The following is a 24,023-nucleotide window of genomic DNA, read 5'->3' as shown; positions in this document are numbered from 1 at the left end:
TGTGAAGAAGATAACCGGCAACTGGACTCGTGGACTCAGTAAAGAAAGCAAACTTCTCCAGCCTAATTACACAGGCAGAAGACAACACACAATATGTGGTCATCAAAAGTCAACATCAACTCAAGGGCACTTAAGGAACCATAATATTACTTTTTACATTTACATTTTCATTTACTTCTTTTAGCAGATGCTTTTTTCGAAAGCGACTCCCAGTGAACTCTGAGTAGTGCTATCAGCCCACACACCTTATTCATTAAGGTGAACAATTTTTGAATGAGCCTTCAAATCTTTGTTTGGGGAGTTATTATTTTGTAGGCCCCAACTCAGCCTTATGCTATGACCACTACACTGTCTATGTATTCAGTTACCACCCTAACACAGCTGAAGGGAGCACACATAACAAGCGAAAGGTCCCTGTGCAATTGATTAGCACATAATGTGCCTTCCTTTCTAAGAAGTTACATAAGGTTTTAGTACCTATCAAATAGCTTTATTCTTTTGAATGTATTACTGCTTTAACTGTTCACTGTTTCAAATACTGGATATATCTAAACATCAAAATAGCAAATGTTCAGTTATTTTATTACATTTTACGTTTAACCTGTTCCTTCTTCACATTCCAAATAAATACAGAAATTACTTTGATTAGTTTTTTCCATAGTTTTAGGTATTTATTCTTCTTGTCCCCCCACTGCTGCTGTTGATGATGATGGTGTCAGGATCCCAAATAGAGCACACGGTGTCTGTCTATATGGGAACGACAAACTATTCGCAGAAATTTCATCGGTGAAGGGCCTGGAATATACGAAATTTTTACGAAAAATAATGATTTCATAAATAAACTTACTGTTGTAATGGCTGTAGACTGGCCTGAATAAGATGAAGCCTGAGAACATGGGAACACATTTCTCACAATGCAGTGCAGCTCACAGCCTTTCTCACACAGCCGCTTGACACAGTTTTCAAATTTGGTCTTAGTTCATCATGCACGACTGAATGTCACGGCCCGTGTAAATGACAATCCAGAGCGATTAACGATAAGACCAGACCAGATACATAAAACTGGATACTGGCAGACTGAATAATCAACCAAAAATGTGCGTACCTGATCCTTTCATTCATGGCAATTTACAGAGACGTGTCTATATGATCCAAATAGTGCTTACAAGGTTGCACGATAACAACCAGCTGATGACAGTCAAGTTGGAGCACTGTGTTGCAGCACAAATTCAACGTAGCACACAAATAACTGCATTATTAAGTTATGGTTTACGTTACACAGTGAGCTGTAAATTATCTTATTAAGCAAATAGGATACTCAGAATATTAAAGCATTCACCATTCATTTGACGGAGTGAGTTAAGCATTTTTCTCATCTGTCATTGTCCAGTTATGGTATATACCTAGTACTATAATATGTAATGCTTCTGGTAAGAAAGAATGTTTTGTGAAAGCTGATTTGAGTTTGTATGTAAAACCTTTCTCTTGAAATAAAGATTTTGGATCCTTTGCACGGAATTATGAGTTCCTCCAAGAGCCTCCTGTTAAATTAAGTGTTCCATAATGAAATTTATAGAAAGAACAAATTCCTACAACAACTCTTCCATTGAAAGCCCTCAGTGCCTTTTTGAACCTTTAGTAAGAGTAGATTTAACATGTACACATAAGTACCGTAAGTAAAGTGTGTAAGGAAGTCCAGATGCACCGCTCTCTTACTTGTCTTGCTCACTCATTGGAACAAGAAGTCAAGGGACAGAGTGTGTTTGTCACGTGAATGGTTTATTTCATGTCGCTGAATGTTGAAAGAGCCAAGCGCACGAATTATCCAAGCACTTTTTGTATCCATAGAAACGAGGGCCCGGGTGTCAGACTCTGGATTTTGAAATGCATGGTCAAGTTCACTGCCATCACACTGTTAGCCAAGATGGACTGCACACAGTGCCAACGCAGTGGAGCAACCGTCCCTACGGTGGGACACACACACACACGCGCACACACACACACACACACACACACACACACACACACACACACACATGCACGCACACGTCCACAGTGCCTGAGGCTGGCTGGACAGCTCCAAAGAGAGAAAGACTGGAGACGGCACGTCGTTTCCCCAAAGCCACAGCTTCAACTTCTATACCAAATCAAGCAATTAGCACCAGAGGGGAAAATGTGAACAAGTAAGGCAATAGCCCTTAAGAGAATAAGACCAACAATAAAGCTGGAAACACAAAATCAGCCACAAACATGTTTATTACACACACACACACACACACACACACACACACATTTTCAGAACCGCTAGTCCCATACGGGGTCACGGGGAACCGGAGCCTACCCGGTAACACAGGGCGTAAGGCCAGAGGGGGAGGGGACACACCCAGGACGGGACGCCAGTCCGTCGCAAGGCACCCCAAGCGGGACTCGAACCCCAGACCCACCGGACAGCAGGACTGCGGCCCAACCCACTGCGCCACCGCACCCCCCATATGTTTATTACATTTATCATTAATAGCACAGGTAATCTGCTGTGACAACGTGCGCAACAGCCAGCTGCCTTTCTCCTGGCAATTAGAACACCCTGCTAACAACTATAAAATAAGTACAAAAAAGTGTGAAGGTTGTTTAACACGTGCATTTCATTTTTAAACGTGGTAGTATTTGCATAGTAAAGAGCACTGAGTCGGTAAGCATCTTGAAAGCAATTGAACATCTGTAAAAATAAATAAATAAATAAATAAATCAATCAAAAAAACAGTGCGCAGTGCCTATACAAGACAAGCAATATATTTCTTTCTGTATATTTACAAATAGTTACGTTAGTTGCAGTCGCGGCCGATTCGTACCCACAGCTCCGCGCTGCACACACGTACTACGTTGTGCCGCATCGCCATCTAGCGGCCGTCCTGCAAACGTTGCCACGGCAACCGAACCCAAACAAGGAATTCTTCGAGCCGCAGCGAGATTCCGACGTGACGCCGAACAGTTCCACAGCATCAAAAGGTCTAGACGGCGCTGGGAGACTTTCACGAAGTACCTGGAGAGGGTAACACACATCTTGCATAGGTAAGGCACCTTATATGTGTACAGTTCACAAAGGAAAGGAAAGTCACAGATACTACGATGATGTACTAATGATAATATACTAGGATCAAGAAAATGGAGAAACTCCTAAAAGGCAAGATAAGTCATAAATGATTATGCAGAGATGTAAATACCTCTCCGCGTTATTTTTGCTTAGTCTGACAATGAAGTGGGTTGACAGCGTGAAATAAATCAATTACATCCGACTGCTGGATGGCTCACTGTTACCATGGCTAGTCTTACTGGGGCTGCCAGATTAAAACAGATGTGGTGTGCCAGTATATGCAAGCACTGCTAAAAAGAAACAGTATAGAAAGCATCCTAAAAGAAAACTCACTGTGTAATACCTTAGACTAAATCGTTGCTGTCCTGGTCTGGTCCAGTGATGTCAGAGGATGCAAAGGAAGAGTCTGCAGCACATGGTAAGTGGTACCTTCTACACATTTCACACCAAAACCACTGCTAGCACCATGCTGTTGGGGTAACATAAGGCTGGAAGTATGCTGAACTAGTACACCAAGTTCCATCTAGGCCTTGTATTCATATATAAAGTATATTAATATAAAAATCATGTATAATAATACAAGATCAAGTGTATCAATATTTCAATTATATTTTACACCAAGAAGCTCTTGTCTGGAATCACAAACAGACCAATGACAACAAAAAAATATATATTTCCTGCTACTGAAATGTTGATGTGAAATTATAATCTTAAAATTTTATGAAATGCTATAGTCTGTACCAAAGTTTACAAATCTGAAGTGTTTCGTTTGTTGGCGAGCAGTACGCGCGGATTTAAAAACTAGTAAGACGAACGCATTTATAAAAACAACTGAACTAATCGGCACTACTAGAAACGGCAACAAGTTTTTAAAAAAATGGCAACTCGCTGTTTTATCGAAGGATCTGTTTACTGCATGCTTTGTGACAAATGCGTTCAATGTTTCAGCCAAGGTTAAGAGAAGGTTGTCGTACATGTTTGCTTCTGAGCAGGTGCTGGGAGCGACGTGTTGCAGCGAGGGAGGAACCCTTTCAAAGTGCCTGCCAACTGTAACATCTTCCTGCTCCGGAACAAGGAAAAGGAGCAAAGAAAGAAGGTGAATGTGAATCGCTGCGGCTAGTATACTTCCTGGGGGAACCACCTCAAGGTGCTCCTCTCTATACGGAGGGACGGTAGGTCGGCTTTGAAAGCATTCGGATTTGTTAAGCTCCTCATGGTACCTTGGGCTGTGAACCTGGCAACCCTACTGAGGAACTTAATTTCTGCTGCTTCTACCACCAGTTTTCTTTCATCACTGCCCAGAGCTACTAGAAGGAATTAAACTTGCTCAAGTGAGGAAGTCGTTACCTCATCTGACGAGAACAAGCTGCCTTTTTCTGTAAGAGAATTATGGCCTCAGAGATGTATTTGTTGACTGGGTCATGCTCTAGCGTATGCTGGAGCTTATAGTCCAAAGAGAGCACTGAGACCACAACACTGGGACATCGGTGGAACTCTCGTGTTCCCAACCTGGATACCCTCTAATTCCTGAGTGCACCTCGATACCCCACGCATGAAAGTCACAAACAGAGCAGGAAACAGAAAAATGCTTGGTGGGGTCCGGTACCAACCCTGAACTTAGATATAATGTTTGGAGTCATGTATTTGTTAATGTGCACCATTAAAACAGCAGCATGATGGCACAGCGAGTAGCACTGCTGTCTCACAGTGCCTGGGTGGTGTGAGAGGATGTGGGTTCGATCCCTGCTCAGTCTGTGTGGGTTTCCTCCGGGTGCTCTGGTTTCCTCCCACAGTCCAAAGGCATGCTGTTCAGGTTCGCTCAGAGAGAGTGTGTTCCACTGATGTATCTATGGTTGAGTGACCCTTTGTAAGTAGTTTACCTAGCAGTGTAAGTCGTTTGGTGAATCTATGTGTCAGGTCTATGAGCTGGTAACACTACATAGAGTTCATTGGGAGTTGCTTTGGACAAAAGTGTCTGTTAAATAAATAAATGTAAAACACCGAAGCTGCTCTCCACCAAACTTGAAGACTTCCTGTTAGGACCTTTTTAAAGAGCAGAGGCATCTTCATTTTACCAAGATCTCTGACCATCATTGCCATCATCGTGATTTCGCTGTGTTTTGCTGCGTGAACGATTTGCAGAAGCAAGAACAGCTTCGGAATCTCAAAGTCCACGAGAAGCACGCTTACATCGGGAAGATGAACTGCAAGCGTGCGGAGCTGAGACGGAAATTGCGCCTGGCGGAGTATGAAGATGAGTCGGGCAGCAGCGCTGAAAAGAAAGCTCAGGAGCTCAGGGAGAGCCACATTGGGAAGATAGCCATGCTGAAAGGTACTCATGGACAGCACTGTCCTGTGATATTCCTCATCCCTTTTTTCAAAGCTTCCAATATCTCATCCTCTGTATGCAAGGGCTCATATTGGCAAATTTTAAAATAGGAGAAACATGTTATTGAATAGCTGATCACTGACAGCTCTCTAACCTACAGTTCTTTTTATCTACAGATCACAACATTGAGAAAGAGACCATTAGTGAGTTTATCGCCAAGAAAAGAGAAATGTTCCTGCTGGAGGTAAAGAAGATGAACACTCTCCAATATTATCATTATCATAATTCTCCTGGAATAACTTGCACATGTCAATGCATATTACATTTCATCCCTCTGTTCCTGCATCAAGGCTTGACGGGGTTAACCGGTGTGAGACAAGCCAGGCCATGTCAGTCAGAGGAGTAAACGGAGAAATCTTTTAAACCTGAAACATTAAACTTTATAAAAAAAAAGTAGATCCAGCAGCTCTCTTTATCTCCTCTCCTTTACACCTAGCAGTCTGAAGTGTTGGGCGGTGCAGTTACGTTTTGGTTATGTTATTTTCTCTCCCTGCGTTGCTTCCTACTTCTGACCCCTTGCAGCAGTTCCTATCCCGAGATCCTCTGCTCTCTGACCCCTCTTTCCAACCGTTTGCAGTACTCCCTGGCCGTGAAGCGAGGGGAGATCAGTCATCTGGAGGAGGTGGCTGCCGCAGAGGAAAAGAAACTCCTGAATGCGGAGAAGTTCCTGGAAGAAGATGTCATGATGTTCGACAGCTTCCTGAAAGAGAACGACAGAAACGCTGTGGAGGCTGTAAAAAAGTAATGGGCTGCGTTCCGGCGATGCGCCGATACTCCCTCGAAATCCTCTGGCGTGGATATGCTGTGCTTAGAAATGGGTCTGTAGTACGGAGACCTGTGTTCAGGAGAGCGCGGCACAGAGCCGTAGGGTTTCCTACAGCAACTAACTGTGATGAGCTGGTTTGCAGCCAAGGAAGGAATCCTACCTTGTCATTCGGTTTGGCACCTTTCGAAAGTAGCGGATAACCTGTGGGGTTTTCGACTTGTCTGCAGCCACGGGTGCAGTAGCACGTGTCACATAAGCACCTTCTGAGAATGCTGCGGTCCAGTTGACTCAACAAAGGTGGATGGGAAGGGGGCATTTTCAGATGTCCGCATATATTTAAAGGCATATTCATATTTCGCTGCAAGCTGCGCAATGAATAGAGTCACGTGTCAATATTCTTTTCTGTTCCCTGGCCGATTTTAAATTCCCAGCGCTGAACAAGAGACGCGGGAGAAACTGGAGAAAATGTCGGAAATAAAGAAGATTATGTCTAAAATTGCAGCCATCAAAAGGTAAAAGAGACCCTCTGAAATCACTGGTAACGTTTTTCAGTTCGACCAGGAGAACCTCACAGGCTAGCAAAAAATAATGAGAAAAAACCTGAGATGTAAGGAACAGCACAGGGAGTGTGGTCTCAGGAGCAGAGGTACTGCACCCAAGACAGGTTTCAACTGTTGCGCCAAGCAGTGTTCCAGCTCTGTGTTCCAGATCTGTGTTCCATGTCCTCTTCACTATGTACAGTGCGAAGAATTTCTGTGTTGTGCAACGTCCTGTTGTCTAGCCTTTTTTTTTTTTTTTTGCAAAGATATTGACATGTAGGTTAATTGGGAAAATTAATTGAATAATACAGCAGTTTCAAAAAACAGAACATCTGTAGGAAGTCAAGCATCAATCCAGGTTGAGTACAGAACTGTTTTAGTTCTAATTCGTCTTAAAAAGTGCCTTTAGGTAGGACAAATAGCGTAGCTAGAGCCGTATTCCTCACTAAAGGGTCTGTCTTTTCTTTTTTCCGTGCTAATCCACTCTGGCGTGCATACCTGTGTGTGTGTGTGTGTGTGTGTGTGTGTGTTTTGACCCACCAGTGACATCTCCAAGTTTGAGGAGACCTTGGCAGAGTATACCATGTACAGAGACTTTCTGACCAAACTGTCACCCCTGGAGTGGCAGGAGAAAGAACGGGTTTGGCGGAAGAGGAGGGCGAAGCCTCAGCTCCCTGACAAAGACCAGGGGAAGAGGGGAGAGCAGCCAGGAAAAAGTACCGTTTCTCTTTGCTTTACACTCTAATTTTAATACTCAAGAAACATGACGTATAAAAAGAAGGCAACACGTACTTAGCTGTATTGTTCCTTGTTCAGACTGGCTTTCCTTGGCAGTGCGTTGCGCGTTCTTCTGCTCTTTGTCACACCAGCACTTCCAGTCCCGCCTCCTGAAACGCTCGCAGGAGCTGAGAGGAAGGCCTCCGGGGCGGGGAGAGAGCTGCGGGCTCTGCGAGCTCTGCGAGACACCAGGACGCCGTCCACACTCCGGCTGAAGGCCACCAGTCAGAGAAGCCAGGACTCGTGAGTGGCTCTACAGCGACCTTCACTCCAGCAACACACAAGACCCGCTGCTGCTCTCCTCTGCTGTCGGCTGTGCAGAAACCCCTGCTACTGATGCTTGAATTCCAACGAATGTCTGAAAACACTCTTTTCGAGAGCGCTCACTCAGTCAGATGAGCCACCAGCAGGGAAAGCTGAGTGTAGGAGAACCTCAAGGTTGCTTTGCTATCATACGATTCATTTCATTTCCTTCCTTTTCCAGGAGAGCAGAATCTCGGACAGAAGATGCTAGCTCATCCGATAACGATGAGGTCAGGCTTGTAGTCCTTCAGCTCTGAAGCTCTGACGCATGACGAGCTGCGTGTCGTCGTGCTTGCGCTACGGCTGCTTTACGAGGAACAGGAACCTCTTTGTCGCCCCGCGCAGGAGGAGCCGCAGCTGTACTTCACACACCCTCAGCAGCTCCTGGACCTGCTGAGCGACCTGGAAGAGCAGAACCTGTGCCTGATCCAGAACTCCCGAGAGACCGAGGAGGCACTGGAGGAGTACACTCACACCATGAACTCTACACGCAAAAAGATGTGAGCGCTGCAGGAGCCGTCGCGAGTTCTACGTTTATGTTTCTTCACATAGCTGACGCTTTTCTCCAAAGCCACTTACAATGTTAAGCTACTTACAACTATTTATCCATTTATACAGCTGAGTAATTTTATTGGAGCAAATTAGGGTAAGTACCTTGCTCAAGGGTCATTTATACATCTTAAAATGGATTTTTACCAAAGTGACCACCCACCGGTCAATCAAGCTGTACTTCGCCAGTTTCTGCTTTTGAATATTCCATGGTTTTTGGCCAAGCAGGGAGCAGGAGACTGAGCAGCTGATGCAGCAGATTGATACCATGACACGGACCATCGAGAAGGAGCAGAAGAGGGCAGCTGAGGTGGAGCTCAAGGTCCGTCTGCTCTCCTGTGGGAAGGATATTGCGGAGGACCAGGTAGGCCAGGATGCTGGGACACCCACTTTCTGTGATCTTCAACACTAGAGATGAACAAGCCCAGCAATAGCTTTGTCTTGTAAAAGGTACCAGTGTTTTGGAATTTGCTCTAGTCCTGGAATGGGAAGCATGCAAGAACTGCCCTTCTTCCATCTACTTTGGTCACAGGATGCCATGCTGGACCTGTTGGGGCGCAAGGTGGAGGAAGTGTACCGCACTTGTACCGGGAACAGCGAGGTCAGCCTCAGCCCAGTGCAGATGTTGACAGCTGTTGAGCAGCGGCTCGGCGAGCTCTTGGATTCTGTCGAGCTGATCCCACGGGACCGAGTGCTGCTGGCTGAGCAGGCCAAGGAGAAGGAGAGGAGACTCAGGTCTGAGCTACTCTTCCTCCATGTGGACATTTGTTAGAAATATTCATGGAGACATATTTCACAAACTTGAGCCACTTCTAAAAACACAGCTTTAGAAGAGTTGTTACATGGCATAGGTTCTTAAGGGTAAGGCCTCAAAAGAAGACAATATTAAAAAGAGCCCATCTATGAGTGTGCTGATCATGGGTCTTGGTCATGGGAGTGGTTGATTGACAACCTGTTCTGTGTCCTCAGGCTGAAGGAGGAGAAGCTTCTGCAGCAGAAACAGCACCAGGAAGAGCGCCTGCGCAAGTCCCTCGAGAGAGCGCAAGCAGCCATTAAGAAGACGGTGAGGGATCATTCGCACGCATACACACACAGCTCTCAATAGTAGCACAGAGTCCATCCATAATTCCTTGTACAATAATTATTTGTCCAGTGGAGGACCTGGGTGGGCTGGAGCCTAAGAGATCAGTTTTAAACATTTACCTGCCATTGTATTAGGTACACCTGGCTCGTACCGGACGGCATCTCCTTTTGCCTTGAGAATAGCACAAATTCAGCAACAGGGTGCTGCACACCTTCCAAGGTGGCTTGACAGCTTCACACAATTCCTGCAGTTTTTTTGGTGGCATGTTCATTGTACTTATGTGTATCTCATCACATCTGTTGAGAGGTTGGTACTCTGCAGGCCATTGGAGTACAGAAAAGGTATTCTCCTGTTAGAAAAAAAAAAATCATCCCAAGATTATATTGTGCTTTGTGACGGGAGATTGGTTTGTGCTGGATGTATCAGTCTGAGAAAGGGTACGCTGGCCATGAAGGGATGCATGAGGGTCAGCAACAACATTTTAGTGCTTGGTAGCATGCAAATGATGCTTAGGCAGAGCCTTTTAAAAAAAAAAAAATTCAAGAGATTCCCACACACTGCACTGTGTAGATAAGTTCAAAACTGGTGTGATGGGTCCACAGATTCCTTTTCCTTCCAGTTTTTGAACTTCACATCAGCATATCACAGCAGTAACAGTCACTGGACAGACCAAGCAATGTTTTTCAACTCTTCAGTCACTCAGTTTCGGTGACAGCATGTTGACTGCAGCTTCATCTTCTTGTCCTGAGCTTGGCATGGTCTCCTACTACTGTAAGCCATTGGTTTCCAGATCTGATGAGTTGAGCATTCTGAAAGACCCATCTGCACAAGACTTGTTTACAAAGCCATTATTGGCTTACCTGTGGCCCACCTGCTACCTCGCATAAGTCAGCCCTTAATCCTCTGACCTGTCTCATCAGTGACACTTTCTCCACCCTCAGGGCTGCCTCTGACTAGATAGCTATCCATGACACCATTTGCTGTAACATCTCCACACTGTACTGTGCAAAAATCTCAGGAGTGTGGTTGTTTCTGAGATGCTGGAACCACTGGAACTGGCACCACTGTTCAAACCACATTCAAAGTCACCTAGATCACACATCTCATCAAACTGTGGACCTCTCAGTGCTTTGTGCATGCTGTATGTATTGAGCCACAACCATGTGATTCAGTAACTGGGGAGGGTGGGCCATAGGAGTCAATGTCCAGGTGTACATAATAAAGTGGCTGGCAAGTGTGTAATGTTATCAGAATATATTGATGCTTTAACATTAAAAATAAAAAAAAAGCACTAGAACAGCACTTTTAGGGACTTGAGAAGCAACGTAAGCCCTGTTTACTATAACAACTGCAGCACCTGCTAATAGCTATTTTGTGTGCTTTAACTGACAGTGGAACATTATCCAACTTATAACACGTCCAACATTATGCTGCTTTAACTTAATTTATCCTTTATTCCTGTGTTTGGAATGTCGGTCTGCAAGTCTCATTCTTAAAGGATGTTTTAATAATACTGTCTTTTTAGACTGGAAAGAAGCTGATGTACAGGTCAAAGCCACCAGCAACCAAAACAAAGGAGAGTCTGAACACTGAAAGCACCGATCAAGAGAAAGAGGAACAACTCTACTTCTTCACCATGAGCAGATAAACAGATCAACCCCCCAGCGTTTTACTAATGTCTCTTGGCTATTTTTTTTTTTTGGACTGAAAATTCCTCTGCATTATTGGCAAATATTCTGCAAATACATAAATATCTGTTTTACAAAAACATGCACAAAAATACAAAGAAAGCTCCAGCATCCTTCCCCAGAAATATAGATGGGTACATGACAAGGAGCTGCCCTGTGATACGAAGGACCTCGTTTCTGCTATTTGTACAGAAATTGAATAATTTTTTTAAAGTAAATGTTTCTTGTGGAAAATTTACAGCCTTTTGAAATAGCAACTTCAGTTTTAACTACAGCACAAAAAAAGCAAAGGCTGGGAAATCTATTTCAGACATTGAAACATTGTCCCCATGTGCATCTCAGGTCTCAGTTTTATACCTAGATGCTGAGATCACAGAGAAATAATTAAAACTAAAGCCACAACTCCCGCTTGTGCCTCACCGAGTTTATTCAGAACTGTTATACTTTGATTTTCCATTTCATAAACCAAACCTAATAAATAAAGTACATGAGTTACACAAACATATAAAATGGATTTTAATCTTAGCATGACAAAAATAAAATTCATTAACCAAACAAGGATTCACACAATAGAAAAATAAATAAAAACCATTATTAACAAACACCATCTCTTCCATTAATTTTAATGCAAGTAAATGTCATGACAAAGGCAAAAAAAAAAAAACTCAAAAACATCTGAGAGAGCAGAATCGGAAGGTGAAGAAACTCAAATGCCCTTCTGGAACACCATTACAAGAACTGGGTAGAAATGCTGACTGTTGATCTACCAATATTTAGAGAGCTTTCTTTTTGGCATTGGTAAATTGTTATGGGTAAAAATTAACTGTGTTCTTAAACAACACAGCATTTCTTGAACATCAAAAGCACATGAGTTTTTTCCCCCCTAAAAATCAGAAAATCCCTGGCAAAAATTTTGTTCTGTGGTGCAAGATTGCCGATTTCAATATACCCATCCCCTTAGGTATAAATTCATATAAATGCCAGCTTTATCAAAACGGTCATTTTAGAAATTTTATTCTCTTGGAAAATATACTTTACAAAAAGCCACTCAAATATCTCCACATTTACATTACTGGACAGTGGGCTTCTGTCCAACATCTGTCCCTCATGTCTGTGGAGTTCATGAAAAGCCTCCTGCATTGTCCTTATCTGTGAGCTGTCCATGCTGGCTCTGTGCACTGCTCCACACACACACACACACACACACACACACACACACTCACTCCCTCAGTCACTCCAGGTCCTGAAGGTTAATGGTGCTTCCAGTGAACTGTGATGCATCTGATCCTGCATCATCCTCTGCTGTGACTGGGGGTTCCTGCACAGAGGACATCAGAAACACTCCTAACGTTGCTCTCAAACATGAGACCAACTACTCAGAGACAAGCACACAATATTAAGTTGACAGAGACTAGAAAAAGACACTGCAGATGATGCACAGGGGAAGATATTACAATACAAATGCTGGGACACATTCACACTGCAAAGAAGAGCAAGAACAATTTCAGCACCCCTCTCCCGAGAGCACTTCAGTGCCCTTAGTGCATCTGTACGTTACCTGCTTACAAAGCATAGCATTGTAAAATCTAAAGCATTACATCAATTACTGTAATCAGTACTGCACTAGACATCATTCACATGCATCAGCACATAGCATATAATGATCAGAAAGGACAAATTAACTCCTAACCTGCAGGATGTTGACAGGCAGGTCGACAGTAAGCTGTGAGTGGGAGCTTGAAGTCTGAGAACTGAGCTGGAAGGCCAGCTCCCCATCACTGGCTGGGTCATCCTGACAGCATAAAAGAGAAGTTAGGGGTCAGCGGAGTACCAACAATTCACCCCGAACTTTGCCTGAAGACCACCCTCTGTCGTGTAACTAACAACTCCTACCAAACCTCAAGAAGTGCTCACCTGTAGAAGCTGTATCTGAACATACTGTGTCCCAGTGACAGGGTCTCGGAGAGTCAGTTCCCCGCTAGCTGAGGTCACACTGTCGGTGAAACGGCCACCTGCAGCAACCCCAGCTGCTGAAACAGAAGCACCTTTTGCACTCTTGCTCTTCCTCTGCCCCAGACTTTGGCCTGCAAAATTAAATTTTTTTTAGCATTATCTTGTTGCTACGATTTTAATTTAAGGCATCTTACATTCACCACACAAAAAAAATCTATGTAGTTTACAGAACAGACAAATTGCAGTGATTACCAGGACCACCTCCTGGGCCTTTCTGCTTCTTCTTCTTGGCCAGCTGGATAGCTCTGTAGTCAGTCCGAGCTGACCCCCCACTCTCCTGAAAACGGAAAAAAATAGCTCATCCATTAACTTACAGACCACAGGTTGGCAAAAAGATGTGGGTTTCCCCCTCAACAAACAAAAAGGCTCAGCCATGTTAAAGGGGACTATAAGCAGGAACTACCCAAGGCAATATTCCTGACTCACCAAGAAGGAACAGGCTGGAGCTGCATTGAGTTCCGCATCCTTCTGTGCGCTGAAGCTACCAGCATGACCAGGAAACACAAACTGGGTTACCACCTTGCTGCCCTCTTGCTGCCCCAACACACCTGTGCTGCCCAGAAGGGGGCCATTGCCACTCCCCCTGTCTGGTTTGGAGGGTGGTGAAAGCAATTCCGTGCCAGGGGTGGCTGCAAGGCTGCTGGAGGGAGTGAGTGAGGCTGGGGGTTCTGCAGTCAGTACACTAGAGGAGCTGAGAGTGTGAAGGTGGTCTGACCCAGCAGGAGCTCGCAAAGCCAATGCAGCTAGGGAGCCGAGGGCCTCTGGATTCACAGTCTGGACATCATCCAAGTTCAGGGTTCCCTGGGGGAGCACTCCAGCAGGCCCACCGTCAAAGCCTGGGGGTCCTACTTCAGCCCCTGCTGCCAATATCAGAGGGTCCACTGCTTGGGCCAAGCCCCCCCCAGCAGCTCCAAGGGTAGTCCCCACTGAGGCTGCATCAATGGTCAAGATACCAGAGCTGACCAGCGACATGTCCATAGTCAAGCTTGGTGCAGCCACAGTCCCTGGCCCTACAGTCACACCAGCACCTCCTCCTGGGACACTAGAGAAGAGCGAACCGAGGTCCATGTCCCCAGCGGTTGGGCCTGTGCTTGTGAGCTCACTGCTCGGGGTGAGAGAAGTGGTCATCTCCAACTGACTGAGCAAGTCTGTGAATGGACAAAACACACAGTCACATCACATGAGCAAGATGTGTTCCTGAGCTCAAGGAAGAGCAACTCAGGAGCAGGGTGTTATCTGATCAACCATGCTTGGGTCACCTGGTTGAAAGTGTTTGTTGCTGCAAGATCTGAAATACCTAGTGACCCAAGTCACGCCACTGATGCGTCCGGGTGCAATTCAAGATGTACAATATAAAGCCTAATGCAATCTCTAAATGACAAACACTGTACAACAGGGGTTCAAATGTCAATACAAAAGTAAAACAATAGCATCAAGAAATCCGACATGTCAATAACCAAATACAGGTTTAAGCAAAGCTCCAAAACATATCACAGAAACGTAGCTCACGGAAGACAGGAAAACAAAAACTAAACGAAACGACGGCAGACAAAACGACCCCGACTGAGGAGATCAACGGTGGCAAACACAGGAGGCGACTGACCGGGGCTGATATTATGGTGTTTCAGCATGTGGCTCTTCAGGCTACCCCGGGAGGAAAAGTGTTTGCTACAGTTGGCGACAGGGCAGCGTGTGCGTAGCGACGCGCCATCCTGCTGGTGCTTCTTGGAGTGGATGTACAGACTGCTGCGTGCCGAGAACTTGGCAGAGCAGCCTGTGAATAGAGCCACGGAGAGCAGATGAAAGCCCGTTCTTTCCGCTAACTCCGACATGAACATCACCCCAAGAGAGACGCCTAAGAGCTGTATATAATTCAAAGCTCTGAGGTGACCCAAACACACACACACATCAAATGAGTTTTTGACTGTGTGAGGAAAGAGTCAGGCTCACCTTCCACATGGCACTCAAAAGGCTTGGTGCCCAAGTGTGTAATGCTGTGGCCCTTCAGGTGTTCGGCCCTCGTGAATGACTTGCCGCACCCTTCCTCCGGACAGGTGAAGCGCCGATCATCATCGTGCTTCCTGAAACGCAAAAGCAGGACAGTTCCACGAGTGAAGGCAAGCAGAGCAGCCAGTATCAGTGCTCCTCTGATCTGCTATTCCCCACAGATGACAGACAATTTTTGTTAAGGCATCGCATCACAGGTGTGGCAGTTTCCACATCTATCACTACTCTCTTCAATCCAACAAACCTGCGCATTCCATTAGGAACGGACTTCAAAACCACGAAATACACAAACGACAACAAAGCGTTAAGGCAACATTACAGCGGTCCCGCTTCCATACCTTTTGTGTCTGAGAAGCTTGGACATGCTGGTGAAGGACCACCCGCAGCCCTCCGAGTCGCACACAAATGGCCGTTCACCTGCAAGAGAGCGAACGAAAACATGTCACCATTACATACTGCTGGGAAGAAGCATATTGTCTTGAGCTCTAGAATCATGGTCCATCATAGAACCTTTGCTACATTACCAGTGACATTTCTTGCCACTCATGCACTGAAATTTAAGCCACAACCCCAATTCTAAAGAAGTTGGAACAGTATGGAAAGTGCTAATAAAAACAAAAAGTGATTTGTACATTTACTTTGACTTGTGTTCAGACAGTTTGTATAAGACAAGGTATTTCATGTTTTACCACATCAACTGAATTGTTTACGCAGAGATGCACGTTTATTCTGAAATTGATGACTGCAACGCATTCCATAAAATTTGGGACGGTCAAGTGTTTAACGCGCTAACATCACCGTGTCTTTTAATGAGACTTATCAAGCATTTAGCCACAGAAGACACCAGCTGGTTAAGTTTAGCAAGTGGAATTTTCCTCATTCATCCATTACAGAGGTCTTCAGCTGCGCAACTGTATGGTGTCTTCCTTGACATTATCTGCACTTTCATAACGTCCCACACATTCTCAATCAGACACAGGTTGGGAATGCAGGCAGGTCGATCTAGTACCAGCACTCTCTGTTCGTGCAGCCATGTACTTGTAATCCGCGCAGAATGTGGTTTGGAGTCGTTCTGCTGGAAAACGCAAGGACGTCCCTGGAAAAGACAGTGTCTGGGTGGCAACGTATGTTGCTCCAAAATTTGTACATATCCTTCTGCATTAAATGGTGCCCTCAGATGTGCAAGTTACTCATACCATGGGCACTATCACACCTCCATACCATGACAGACGCTGAATTTTGAACATGATGCTAATAACAGGTTGGATGTCCTTTTCCTCTTCGGCCCAGAGAACACAATGGCTGTTTTTTCCCAAAAAAATATTTGAAATGTTGACTCATTGGACCGCAAAACAGAATTCCACTGTGCTACTGTCCATCTCAGATGAGACCGAGCTCAGAGAAGTCAGCGGTGTTTCTGGACCGTGTTGATGTACGGCTTCTGCTCTGCATAGTAAAGCCTTCACCTGCACCTGTGGATGCAGCGGCAAGTGGTGTTGGCTGACAAAGCTTTACCGCAGTATTCCCAAGCCCATGTCCTGATATCCACTGGACGCATGATGGTTTTTAAGACTGACGCGTGAGGGATCGGAGATCACACGCACTCAGAAGTGGTTTTCAGCCATCCTCTTTATGCACCAAGATTTCACCAGATTACGTGAATCTTTTCACGATATTGTGCACCGTAGACGGTGAAATGCCCAAAAACCTACCGATGTGTCTTTGGAGAACGTTGTTTTCGAAGTGCTGGATTATTCGCTGACGCACCTGTTAATGGTCAAGCCTCAATCCATCCTTGCTCTTGAAGGCTCCTTATATATTGCAACACAATTGCCTCACCTGTTTCACACCATTCACACCACCTTGTTATTTCAACTTGTCACATCGTTATTAGTTTTAAGCTATGCCTGTCCCCAACGTGTTGCAGGCATCAATTTCAGAATAAACGTGTATCTTCAAAAAACAACACATTTGATTCAGCAAAACATGAAATCCCTTGTATTTATACTGCTTTAGTTTGAATACAGGTCAATTTACAAATCACTACTTTTTGTTATAAGCATTTTCCATACTGTCCCCAACTCTTTTGGAATTCGTTGCACATAATGTGTGTACATTATGAGTTCTGCTTTGTCAAATGGCAGTTTTTGCTTTATGAATTCCCTAACTGCCCCAAAGGAGGATTTCACGGGAAGTTTCTGGGTACCTGTGTGGCTGCGCAGGTGGATCTTTAGGCGACAGGCTTTGTCGTAGCGCTTGTCGCAGCCGGGGTAACTGCAGGTGAACTGGCCGATCTCTCGGAAGTGCGTGCGATTGTGGGAGAACAGAGCGCTGAAGGTGATGAAGGTCTTCTCACAGCCTGGGAGAACAAGAGCCAAGCACTCTCAGTGGGTTAAATGGCTCAGAGCACTATTATCACAGGTTATATCTTACTGCATTAACTACCAGAAATTGCTAACAAAACACTGTCAAATCAAAGATGAGGACACCAACTGCAGTATGACATGTACACCTACAAAGCTGATGCTTTCCATGTGGCTGAACTTGGTAACGCATTAAAAATATATCTGTTCATTCATTTAGCTGACTTTTCTTGAAAGTGATTTACAGCCTTAATACAGGGTTAATTTTTACATTCGGGGTCACTACCTTCGTCAACAGTAGGAAGACCCAAACCCGGTACCTTCAACGCAAGGCGAATGCTCTAACGACTACGCCACGCGCTGCCCAGAGAACGTGTTACTTCAACAGCATTTGTAGGCACGTTTTTCAAACAGACGACACGGGAGTCCTCACAGAGATCAAGCTGGCGGTTTGTACGAACCAACGATACCATAAACATCAGCACTAAGAGCAAGATGAAATACCCTCGATGCGCTACCTGGGAATTCACACTTGTGGGGTCTTTCGGGTTCGAAGTGGGTGCGCTGGTGGTTGCCCAGCCTGGTGGCGCTTCGAAAGCGCTCACTGCAGATCTCGCACACGAACGTGTTCTCCTGGTCATGCGCTTTGATGTGCGCTTTCAGGTTGTACACCGTGGTGAACTTGCGGCCGCAGTTCTCCCACTCGCAAGTGAACGGCCGCACCTTGTCGTGGGACTGCAGGTGACGCTTGAGTTTGTAGGATGTCGTGAAGGACCAGCCGCAGCCCTCTACCGGGCACTTGAACGGCCTTTGGTCTTCTGTGTGAGAAAGGAGGTGTATCTTCAGCTTGTGCTTGGTGTCAAAGGTCTTGCTGCAGTCTGACTGCGGGCAGCGGTACGTTACCAAGGCTCCTTTCCTGGACATCATTCCTACACACCCTGAGAGCTTACTGGACGGAAGGTCTTCGCCATCGCACGTTATCAACCTGTCGTGGGACCCAACCTTTGAACCAGGGTCCACCATCTCTCCTTCTGTTAAAGAACAAAATGTCCCGTCCTTAGCCGAGGCACACGAATCCAGGACGGAGCCTGGATCTGAGAAGGTACAATCTTCTTCTAGAGTCAGCCCTGAATCATTCACCGACAAACAGGCTCTGGGCTCCTCATACTGGACGGCGCCTACAGCCACATTTCCATTCTTTCCAAAGGACTTGGCGGTACTGTCGTAATTGATCAACACGATATCCTGGTGATCCTTCACCCCTAGCTGTTCCTTCAAGCTGAACAAGCTGCCGGCGGCATCCTCTTTCTGGCTGTGACCATCCTGTGGGGCGAGCAACGTCAGCACCCCGTTTTCAATGGTCACCACGATGCTCTGGTTATTGATCATGATGGTCCCGGAGAAGGTCTCATCCGAGGGCGAAGCGTTCGAAGGCCCGCAGGCCCCGGTCGACACAGCGGACACGTTCAGCTCCGGAAGGTAAGCGGAGCCGGTAGCGTCGCTCAGCTGAACAGCTTCGGGAAAAGAGGCGCCGTGGGTCATCGCGGCGGCTCCTCGGCTCTTGAGGGCGGAGCCGGCGGGCGCGTGCTCCATTGCGTCCGCCTCGCCGGGAGACGGCTGCTGGGGGTGATGCCGCTCCCCTCCGCCAGGCGTGCCCACCGTGACCGCGTTCTTACCGCGGTCTCCCGGCCCCACCGCCAGCCTGAGCTCAGCAGCACGGTCACCTGTCGTCGCACCGCGCGCGGGACAAGGCTTCCTGAGGACTCTTCCCGCCAAATGCTGGGACACGTTTTCCTCCTCGGGGGCAGAGAGGCCGGAACCGCTCTGCACTTCCATCAGCGCGTCCTGCCTGCTGCTGCTGCTGCGGGGGGGCTCCTCCTCCTCCTCCTGGGCGGCGGCCGTGTCGCCCTCTCTGGCGCGGGACGCGGCTCGTCGCGAGTCTGCCTCGCCGGACCCATTGCCCTCGTGCGCGACGCTGAAAACCACGTAAAACTGCTCGTCTTTCCGGTGCGTGCCGGAGGCGCCCAGGTCGCTTTTGCTAGCGTCGGGGGCGGAGGAGGGCGCAGCCGCCGGACGCTGCAGCGCTGAAACCGGAGCTCGGGGCTGCGTCGGCTGCAACAAGGGGCCCTGCTGCTGAAGCACATCGACAGGAAGCGCCATTTGCAACGCGGCACCGTGACTGTGACTGTCCCCGGCGGCGTTGTCAAAGGTGAACTTCCTCCCCGCGGCTGCTGCTCCCGGACCCGGGCAGTCCGGTCGCGGCGAGGGCTCCTTCCCAGGCGCTGTCGTCGCCGACGTGCCGCCTACGTTACAGAGCCCCGCGCTCGCGCTTTGTGCTCGCGCCTGCCGCGCGGCGGGGCTGCTGCGGGGATCCTCTTGCTGCTTGGGGTTGTCGAGCGCAGGAACACCACCACCAGCACCGCTGCCATTTTCCTCCAGCAGAAACGGAGACGTCCCAGGCCGGTTGTTGTTGTTGTCACTCTCCAGATCGTGCGCGTCCAAATAATCGCCGAGCCCGAGCTGGCTGGAAACGGCGCGACGCGGCGCGTCTATCCGCGCTCCAGCTCGGGACAGGTCCCGCCGACAGGAGACGCCATGTTGCTGCTGTGTGTTTTGGGCTCTAGAAAGCCCCTGAATTTCCATCTTGGTATCCCTGTAGCAGCGGCACATAAAAGGCCCGCCCTTCACAAATGTGTAATAAGATCCGGGAAGCCGCGCCCCCTTGTGGTAGGAGATAAACTGTGGCCTGGGACTGCGACACGGAACGGATTGAAACGAGTCCCATTTATTCGTGTTAATTTTCTCTTCAGGAGCGCTGAAGCGCTTTGAATTATAATATATGTTATCACTGAATTAGAAGGATTTGCACAGTCTTAACGATTATGCAGTGATTTGTTTTTTTTATTCAGTGAATCAATAATAGCGTAATGTCAGATGTAACTGCGCTCACACTCGTGGTGTTTGATGGAACCCAGTTACTGCCGACTAACTTCACACAAGGAAGACACTTCAGCCCAGTCATTTAGTTTAAAGTGCTTTAATATTGTAATATTGTCTGATATGTTTACATTCATACAAGAAAGGAGCAATTTGTAACCGCAAGCCATTTAAGCACTCTTCCATGATACTTCCACAAATGTAAACCCGCTCATAAACTTGACACAGATGTCAAAAATAAAATGACAAAAGGCACAAACAAAGCATGAGTATAAAATGCAGTATTAATCTAACACAACTAATTTTATGCAATGTTTGACCATTGTTGGATATTCTCACAAGTTGGTGCAGAGTGATTAAATGAGAGAAATTCGTAAATGACATAAGAAAAATATGTTCAAACAATGAAGTAACTGACCACCTGACTACATACATAGTCATAGAAAATCATATGCTGAATAAATTTTCTATATATTAAAACGTTTTGATGTTCCGACACAAACATGTTTGAAAAACAACTCCCTCGAAAACACTAAGCAACCATTACAAGTGTACTGTACATTTTTCAGTTATTAAATTACCTTTTTCACCAAGACAGCTACATTTGCATGTCCTCTACACCTGAAAAGTGATTATCTACCAAGTACCAAGTTCTTTAGGACACAACGCCACTTTATAATGTTGTGTCCAAGCTATTTACTACATAGTGAGGATAAGACATAAAGATTACCACACTTATGCATGTAATATTACCACAGAGTGCATATCCAGAATGTAAAACTGTCTCTGGTATGTCTTACTATAAATTATAGATATGGTGTAGACTTTTAAGAAATACTGTAAGTAGCAAACTACATTCCATTATCTTACTGTCATATACTGTATCTACTAAGGTGGAATAAGGTGCCATGAATGGTCAGGAACAGTAACTTTGCAAATAAAACTTTGAGTGGTATTACTTATAAAGCTCTTTACAGATCAGTTACACAGATTTGGATGGTATTTCATGGATTATAGAAGTCATCACAAGAATCTAAGAGTGTCTTCATTTGCGTATGCATGCAAACAGTCTTAATCATCCTACATAACCTGGCCTGAGGACTCAACAATGAACATAATGCATTTAATTGCGCACAACACAAATGCTTCTAGTTCTCAAATCAACACATTAAACAGAACTGCTCTATATCCCTAAATCATCACGCCCAGCTTCTCTACCCACACCAACACACATAATTCAACAATCAAATCCCTAAAAGTGTAAAGAAAAATAAGGCCACAAATTCGCTATCCAGTTTTACTTTTAATACAGACCTAGTGAAAGTAGCTGCCTTATGATGCACATGGTTTCCTGGTTTCTGTGTTACAAACACAAACTTTGTGTAGATAAACAGTTCAGGGCATCACTGGTAGACTATTCCCATCAGCTGTCAACATTTGAAAATCACTTGTCATGGTGTTTTTACCACAAATTTTGCCCCAAACTTTCATGAAATGACTAAGAGAAGGGAAAAAAACAGTAGAGCAATATATGGACATACCAACCAGTAAAGGGTACAAAGGGTAAGGAAAGAGGAAAGCATTGAAACCATTACAGATAATTCTGTTGTTTCCAGTGATTGACAGAAATAACTGATTAAGCATTACGGCAGGTGATGGAGAGGCAGAACACATAGCTGGCAATATTAAAACAAACAAAAAATATATTAAATACAAACAAAATCAAGAAAAGTTGTGTCTGCTTATAAATAAAACAATTTCATTTAGGTAATGCTTCCATTTCTTTAAAAATAAATAGCGCTGTACAACCACATTTTATTAATTTTCTAGAGTACAAGTTTTAAATACAGCTTTACAGAAACACATAACCAATCTTATTGAATAATTTTGAATAAAAGCACATTTGCTACTGCATAATTTCTCCTGTGCTCTATAAGAGAGACCTTGAAAACACTGTGAATTCATTGCTATGTAAAAGAAGGCTTGTGATATGAGCCTCAAGACCCTTTCAGATTATGATATGTGTGCTGTAGGGGGCAGTGAAGCCTTTATAAAATCCTACGCATTTCCCACTGCAAGAATTACTCATCAAATAGATACTGAAGCAGGTATTAAACTGGGAACCTGATAAATGATTTCAGGTAATTAAAGCCATAAAAACATCAGGACTGTACACATTTTAAAACGTCCTAACACTGGGTTTTTAATATAGTAAGAAAGAAAGAGATGTGATGCAGTAAATAAAAAAGAGAACATAAAACAGAAAAGCACACTACAATTTTAATCATAAACAGTATGTACAATTTTGGAAAATTCATTTCATGAGGCTCTGAGCTATATCCTCAAAATTAATTGTTGTAACTGATCACAAAAAATAAAAACTGAAATAATAAATGTACACTATTAGATGCATATACAGTATGCTGTATATAGTATGATCATATATGAATGTATATATATATTTTATTTGCATGTATATAGCGAGAGAGATAGAGAGAAAAGGGAAATAATACAGTAAATAATAATAATACAATGGGAAATAATTTTCAGAAGGGACTCAAATAGCTTTTTTTCCCATTGAGTTTTTGGGAGCATTAGCTGAAGGTTACACTGAAGATTTACCCCTAAACCTAGAGTGAGAGGAGCACAACAATGCATTGAAGGAGATACAGTTCCTCATATCTTGTTCGCACTCAGTTTACTCCAGGGAAATACTCTGCATCCATGTACTCTGCCCTCCTCCACCTGGCTCAGTCATCTAGAACGTGCTCTGCGGGGGGACTCACAGTAGCAGGTATTTGTGTTTCAGTGGGGGACCAAATCGTGCTTGGTTCTCGCCGTGCCGCGCGGGGGATAATGACACTAATGAACATCCCACTGCTGGCACCATGCTCAGGGTGCGCTTCCTCCCCCATCCCATTTCCCTTTCTTGAGTGCCACAAAATCTACATTCTGAAATCTCTGCACAGGAACTAAGAAGACCAACACACTCAGTATCTTTAAAGTGTGTTTCATTGTTTTTTATGAAGCGATAAGGGCACTCGCTCATTTTTGCGCTCGTCAAATAAAACATCGCTTTTGTACATGTGAAATGTCCGCACAATGCATGAGTGTGATCAGCAGGGGCATCAAAAGGACTAGACATTGTTTACAAAGGCTAGTTACTGCTGTGACTGATAATGGCCAAGAAGACAAGGGAAGTTTTTGTTTTCATGCATTTTTAGGATCAGAGGTTATAGAAGAAAATTTTTATGTCCTTGATTTCTGAACACTGTATGGGGTGCAAGTCAATGTGTGAGTACAAACACACTGGCAATCTTGGAGTTTTTTCATCATGGTGTTGCAGTGCAATCTTGAAAAGGTAGCCTAAAGTTCAGATAATTAAGTTCAAGCTGCCACCAAGCCCCAGGGCTAAAAGATTTCACTGTGGTAACACAGTACTGATGGTTCACAATGGTAATGTGGGTAGTTGGATGACATAATTGGCAAAGAGTGCAGCGACACCTGCTTGTGTCCT

The 24,023-nt window shown here is 45.2% G+C and overlaps 2 protein-coding genes across 5 annotated transcripts; one reads left to right on the top strand and one right to left on the bottom strand.

The window, feature by feature from the left end:
* Positions 1 to 2,878: 2,878 nt before the first annotated feature.
* On the top strand, positions 2,879 to 11,676 carry cfap100 (cilia and flagella associated protein 100). Of its 3 annotated transcripts, none has more exons than XM_018725960.1 (15): positions 2,879 to 3,069; positions 3,440 to 3,509; positions 4,081 to 4,187; positions 5,234 to 5,423; positions 5,597 to 5,664; positions 6,058 to 6,221; positions 6,678 to 6,758; positions 7,329 to 7,501; positions 7,688 to 7,805; positions 8,047 to 8,095; positions 8,211 to 8,365; positions 8,643 to 8,778; positions 8,947 to 9,149; positions 9,384 to 9,477; positions 11,024 to 11,676. In XM_018725960.1, exons 2-15 carry the CDS (start codon positions 3,473 to 3,475, stop codon positions 11,144 to 11,146), a joined length of 1,698 nt encoding a protein of 565 aa, XP_018581476.1. In that variant the 5' UTR covers positions 2,879 to 3,069; positions 3,440 to 3,472; the 3' UTR covers positions 11,147 to 11,676. The 3 variants fall into 3 exon arrangements, with proteins under 3 accessions (XP_018581476.1, XP_018581473.1, XP_018581474.1); XM_018725957.1 differs by having other exon boundaries at positions 7,655 to 7,805; XM_018725958.1 differs by having other exon boundaries at positions 2,938 to 3,069; positions 4,084 to 4,187; positions 7,655 to 7,805.
* Positions 11,669 to 21,258, bottom strand: LOC108918557 (zinc finger protein ZXDC). 2 transcript variants are annotated; one of them, XM_018725956.2, is made up of 10 exons: positions 18,088 to 21,258; positions 17,413 to 17,565; positions 15,545 to 15,623; positions 15,150 to 15,280; positions 14,803 to 14,973; positions 13,626 to 14,347; positions 13,392 to 13,476; positions 13,101 to 13,270; positions 12,877 to 12,978; positions 11,669 to 12,504 (listed from the first exon to the last, which is right to left on the bottom strand). In XM_018725956.2, exons 1-10 carry the CDS (start codon positions 20,237 to 20,239, stop codon positions 12,418 to 12,420), a joined length of 3,852 nt encoding a protein of 1,283 aa, XP_018581472.2. In that variant the 5' UTR covers positions 20,240 to 21,258; the 3' UTR covers positions 11,669 to 12,417. The 2 variants fall into 2 exon arrangements, with proteins under 2 accessions (XP_018581472.2, XP_029103656.1); XM_029247823.1 differs by having other exon boundaries at positions 13,101 to 13,216.
* Positions 21,259 to 24,023: the final 2,765 nt, after the last annotated feature.

The sequence above is a fragment of the Scleropages formosus genome, chromosome 22 (assembly GCF_900964775.1).
Source record: "Scleropages formosus chromosome 22, fSclFor1.1, whole genome shotgun sequence".
In the NCBI taxonomy this organism is placed as follows: domain Eukaryota; kingdom Metazoa; phylum Chordata; class Actinopteri; order Osteoglossiformes; family Osteoglossidae; genus Scleropages; species Scleropages formosus.
Note: the sequence above shows the minus strand (reverse complement) of the source record. Positions and strands in the feature narration are given on the sequence as shown.